Here is a 5813-nt window from a genome sequence, read left to right as displayed (position 1 = left end):
AAGAAGAAATGCGTGCATATAGCTCCTTCCAGTCACAGCTTGAAGCTGCTATCACATTTGAGCTTTGGTAAATAGAAGCGGAGGCTATGGAATCCGCAATCTATCTGCACACGTGTAATTAACGTTTTCTGTCCTCTGAAAATCTCAGCACACAGTTCCGTCACACAGTTCCGTACATTGAGTACAAGTTCCGTACATTGAATGCGTGAGGAAAATGTTTTTCTCGCGCACTTTTTTTCTGTGACAGAAAACGACAGTTCCGACACAGTGGAGTAACGCCATAACTGCCGCAGCAACTACCGCTGCTCACCTGTCCTTTGGCAGTATTCACTGTCACTGCTACACGCACCCGTAGTGCACACAGGTTTGGTTCGCAAACGCTGTCTACAATCACCGCAGCACTGTGCGGTACACGTGCCGGAACATGTCCGAGGAAGTCTTGCACTTCATCTTGTCAACACTTCGTCTTCAAGTTTGGGGCCGACAACTTCGTCGTGCTGGTGTCAGCAAGCGCTTCTTGGTGTTGTCCCGTCCAGGGTCTGCCAGCGTATAGTGTTGCAGTAGAGCGTACGCATCTTTGTGATCTGTGAGGGCACGTGGTCTACTTCTCCTCCGTCGAGCTGTCGTCCCTCGAAGGGTCCGGCGACGGGCTTCGCTCTCCTGGCACTGTGTTTGCAGCGCAAGGTGTGGATGGTGGCGCCCCGTATGCGAAGCCCGCGGGCGCGCCCAGAAAGGACCCAAAAGCGTGTCCGGGCGCTGCCGCCAGGTAGTGCGGGGCCCACAGCCCCTGGCGCTGAGCCAGCTTCATGCGCGCGGTCATCTGCTTCTTCCACTTTGTCCTGAACAAAAGAACGAAGTGATCTCATTCATTCATTCATTCATTCATTCATTCATTCATTCATTCATTCATTCATTCATTCATTCATTCATTGTCAGTACATGGCTGTATCGACGTGCCTCTGAAGTTCCTTGTTTGTGCAAAGCCCGTAACTCTGGCTTCTTCGTAAACTTATTCGTTGTGAGGGGAAGCCCACTTTTTTGGCTCGACAAAATTTTTAGGATTTCAGACGGAAAGCTCTCGTGTTATGTTGAGTTATTTGTTAGACAGCCGTCAGGTTAACAACTTTCCCACGAAGCCTCATATAATACATTGTTCAATAAATAATGGGATATGGCGCAGTCTATTCCGACCCTTTCAAAAAAAGCGCGTCAGGAACAGAAAGACTCGGGGATGGGAAAATTGCGACTCATCATCTCATGGAAACGACTTGAGGTAATGGTTTTCTGCCAGATACCGTCGTCGAGCACTCGTTTGACAGGAGGACTTTTTGCGAACTGCGTCATAGACACTTAAATATGCCTTTAAATGATATATGTAAAGAACAACAGTATTTTCTTTTTCTGTTACTAGGTCTCCGACATTTTATTTTCAGGTCGCCTGTTCGGACTTTTAATTCTATTCTAGTTAGAAATTTCTTCTTTTTTGCGGCCTTTGATGGATGTACCCATGTACACACATAGGGTGCATGCGATGACATTTCCCTTTGTGCGACGCCTGCTGTCAATGGCTCGTCAAGCCGAGAGCAAACGCCCATCGCTCATCTTTCTTCATGTGAAGGACCATGAACGGGCATTGGTGGTGTGCATGCGTGGCATGAAGGGGGAGGGGGGGGGAGCTGCGTCGTTCGCGCCGCAGCTGCGATCATTTGTCAAAAGGGCGAGGTGACGAGCGCTGGCGCACGTCCTAACTTGACAGATATCAGTGTACGGCTCGTGTACTTTTTTACGTACTGCATAAGACGACATACAGCACGAAAATCGTTTCGCTCCCTTCCGTGGGCGTACTTCCATACACCAAAGGTTTTAGAGGTACGTGAGATCAGGGTTATCTGCTAGCCTTAGTTCGTATAGCACTCCAATTTGTTGCTTTTTTTACATTCAATGACATGGCCCTGCGGTAAACAGTTGTTTTTTTTTTTTAAGAATAATCACAGCTGAACATTAGCAACATGCTCTCCCTTCTTTACGCAGAAAGCAGTGTTTCGGCTTACCTTCGGTTTTGAAACCATGTCTTGATTTGTACTTCCGTCAGGTTCAGCGTGGCCGACAGCTCCATGCGCTTGCTCACACTCAGGTACTTGTCCACCTGCGTGTGGGGTATTGTTTGGGTCGAGTTATTTCAATACAATCAAAACACCTCTATAATGAGGTACTGGAGGTTTTGTTGAGCAGGTCGGTTAGTGGCAAAGATCGCTAGTCATAAAGCTTGAAATACAGCCGAAACTCAAAGAGCATTTCGTTGTGCTGGTGATTTCGTTCTTCATGCATTCGATGCGTTTGCTTCGACTTTATAGCAATCGTGTTTTCTTTTTGTTCTTTTTTATGATTGCTCGGCGTCTGTGTTTCCTAGAGATAGATTTGAAAGATAATGATCAATTTTTCTATGTCATGGTTTTTAAATTTACTTATTTTATGCCTGCAGCGACCACTGCATATATTTATGGAAGCATACGAACAGCAATGTTGTACTTTATTAAAAGAGAGACATATATACGATCACGACTCTTTCTGGTAGCACCGCTTTGACATAAGGTTATGTTGATCATGTATATTGGTCGTGATATTTTATGCGGGCTCTAAGGTACCATTTTCGCAAGCGATAGTAGATGAATGCCAATTGTGGGGCCATGAATACTTGTGCCATCATTCTCTATTGTTCAGGCTTGTTAACGCAAACGCAACTTGATCGTTAAAAGCCGATCGTGACGCCAAGCGTCGTGGTTATACAAACAAGCGTTGTGGTTATAACGCAACGTTAGCGTTATAAGCGTTAGTTAGCCAAACAAGCGTCGTGGTTATAACGCAATGGCGTTTGTCCGCCAACTATTGCAACGTTCGTAGTTGCGTGCAATAGTTACGTGTTACTAGTAGAATGGGGCGCATCGTTCTTTGCGGCAAATGAGGAAAAAAAACGAAGGATTGCTTCTCACTTCATTGCTCACCTTGAACTCCGCCTCAAGCCTTTCTAGTTGCTTGGCACTGTACGCCTGACGAGGCTTTCGTTCAACGCCCGGCTTCCTGGGCCTTCGCCCAGAGGGCTTCGGAGCTCCGATTCCGTACATCTCTGCACCTCGCCAGAGAAGAGACAGCAAAGAGAGCAAAGTTGGTTGGCTGGTTGGTTGGTTCCTCAACATATTGGCGCAACTTACTCCGTGGGATAGGCCATGAATCGGATGGTGCCTTGCTCAGGAAACTAATCCACTTACTGAGAGAAAGGCTTGAAAACGAATTGTTCAGCCATTACATATTATTCCCTCTTCCGTTGTATCAATAACAGACCCTTTGTTATTCAAGACTGCAATTTCTCAGCAATGCTTGTAACTATACGCAGTTTCCATTATCTATCTTTGTCTTGTATGTGCTTGAATTCTTATACATTTTTAGTTGACTTATGTTGCCTTCCTGATTTGCGCATCTGATACTTGTTTCTTTATTTTGTCTTTTTTTCTTGTGTGTTATATATGTTGTACCCACCCCCTCTGTAATGCCCTACGGGCCCTGAGGGTATTCTAATAAATAAATAAATAAATAAATATTATTTGAACTCGCAAGATTAAAAACAAATAAAATAATCTTTAGCCGGGAAGCAAGACTAACAACAAAGGAGAACAAATATATGCAGCTGTAGCTAATACAACTGAATTCTGATTAGTCTTTATGGCTTTTTTTCTTCTTTAACGTAGTCTTAGAGTGTTTCCTTGCTATGTTACGTAAGTAAATTATGGTGTTATGATTTTTCATGCCCATGAAAATAATATGTAGCAAACTTACAAAATTGTTCAATGGTCCTAATATGTATTTGATAGCTATTTAGTTAGTTTATCATTACGGCGCATAAGCCGTATTGATCAAGTGACTATAGTCATCAAGTTCATTTTACGGAGCGAGTTCTCAGAGCTTCTGTTCTGCTCTTCTATCTATGATCGTCGTTTCACCCGGTGTGTGCTGCCATATTCTGTCAATGTTCACGCCCACGGATCGAAGGGCTCCTGTTGCTGTGCGGCTACAGGCTTATCTAACTGAACTGTCTGGCTATTAGAAATTTCTACATTCATTTGGAAACCGAGTCCACGGACACATTAACAATCATTGCAAATTGTTGCGCTCACAAAATACGAAGTTGTATTTTCTTTGCAAAGCGTCGAGCAATACCATGAGCTGACTTGAAGCAAGAAATAAAGGAACTAAGATTAGCGGAACACAAATATACATACTGCCCACCACTACCATATACTGGCTGAAACACCGTACTTAATCTACCATAAAGCGTCAAACATGTATTTTATGACAGCGCTAGCGCCATATTTAGGCCTCGATCACACATCTGTCAAAACACCCCGTCCCGTCACTGTCAAGTGGTCTGTGTCCTCCGTGACACTCCGTTTTCTTCGCCGTTTCTCCTTTAAAAATTGAATGGCGGCAACTTTATAAACATTGGTCAACGTCACGCTAGGCATGCATTTTCTATAAAGAAACTGGCAACAACACGTAGTTTCATTGTCGACTTTAGAAGCATCTGGTTGCAGCGCGAACAAAGACAAAGGAGGGCACAAAGAAGGGAGACACAATGCTGCGTGTATTCTTTGTGCCTTCTTTTGTCCCTGAGCCGAGTTTGCTCAGCAGCAGTTGCTTCTAATGATTCGCCAACGAGCCCGCTTCGAGCCTCCCATCATGGACGCTGGTAACGCTACGGTTGCGATGACGTGACGGGGCATCAGATGGTGACCTCAATCAAGACCCAGAGGAAACAATACGCTCCAGCTCCTCCCTTACTCCCAGCGAAATACCTGCTAGCGTGAAGAAGAGCGGCCTGCCCGCCGCCAGCCACGCTGCTGGTGTCGTCGCGGCAGCAGCCGACATTCCGTACTGCTGCGCCGCTGCCGCCGCCACAGCGGCTTGCTGCTCGTAGCTGGACGCCGGTGCTCTTAGCGCCGGGTGGTGCAGCGCCAGCGGCCTCAGGCACGGTGCCCCGCTCATCGCCATTGGTTGGTGCAGGGCCGCGGCGGTGGTGGGAGCTGTGCGGCCGCCGGCGACCGCACCCGGTGAGGGCCTCAGGTCCAGGGGCATTCTGCGCGACGCGTCCTCGGCCAGTAGGCTGGCGATGGAGAAGCTGCCGCTCCGGCCGCTCCCTCCGCTTGCACCGCAGCAGCCTCCGCTGCTCGAATGCTGGAGTGCCTTGCTGGCCGCAGAGAGTAGCAACGCAGATGCCGGAGGCGACTCGGATCTTCTGGCCGGGGACCACTGGCTCGGCTCTGAGCTCTCCATGCGTCTCCGTGTCTCGCGTCTGGACGCTGTGGAGGAAGGTCGCGTTTGATCGTACTGGTTGACGTAGTGAACCGTTAACTTAATGAACAATTGTATATAAGATACGACTCGGACCGCGGCCATGCCTTCGAAATTGGAGGCCTGGCAGGTGATTGCTTTACGTGATTGTTTTGTGCTTACAAGCCAAATAGTTTGTCCATCATCGACATGACCATTGGTTTTGAAGTGTTACAACATTTTTACATATGTTCAACGTCACCTTGTAAAGCTTCGCTCAATAAAAAAAATTGCACGAAAGCCACCTTCCCTCGGCATGCCCCGCATGACACTGATTTCTGTGGTATGGGGATCTGGCAATTTTTTTTATTTCGTTTTTTTAATTTCGTTTTTTCTACTTTTTTATCACACTGGCACTGTGTAATATCACACAGTGCCAGTGTGATATCGTGGTTTTCAAGAGAGAGAGAGAGAGAGAGAGAAAGCTTCGC

General features: G+C 46.8%; 1 protein-coding gene across 1 annotated transcript; it reads right to left on the bottom strand.

Annotated features, from left to right (window-relative positions):
• Positions 1–574: 574 nt before the first annotated feature.
• On the bottom strand, positions 575–3122 carry LOC142813918 (homeobox protein ceh-19-like). Its single transcript, XM_075891871.1, has 3 exons — positions 3003–3122; positions 2052–2146; positions 575–839 (listed from the first exon to the last, which is right to left on the bottom strand). Exons 1-3 carry the CDS (start codon positions 3120–3122, stop codon positions 602–604), a joined length of 453 nt encoding a protein of 150 aa, XP_075747986.1. The 3' UTR covers positions 575–601.
• Between the last annotated feature and the right edge of the window lie 2691 nt (positions 3123–5813).

This window comes from Rhipicephalus microplus, chromosome 4 (assembly GCF_043290135.1).
Source record: "Rhipicephalus microplus isolate Deutch F79 chromosome 4, USDA_Rmic, whole genome shotgun sequence".
NCBI lineage: Eukaryota > Metazoa > Arthropoda > Arachnida > Ixodida > Ixodidae > Rhipicephalus > Rhipicephalus microplus.
This window is presented reverse-complemented; position numbering and strand designations above follow the sequence as displayed.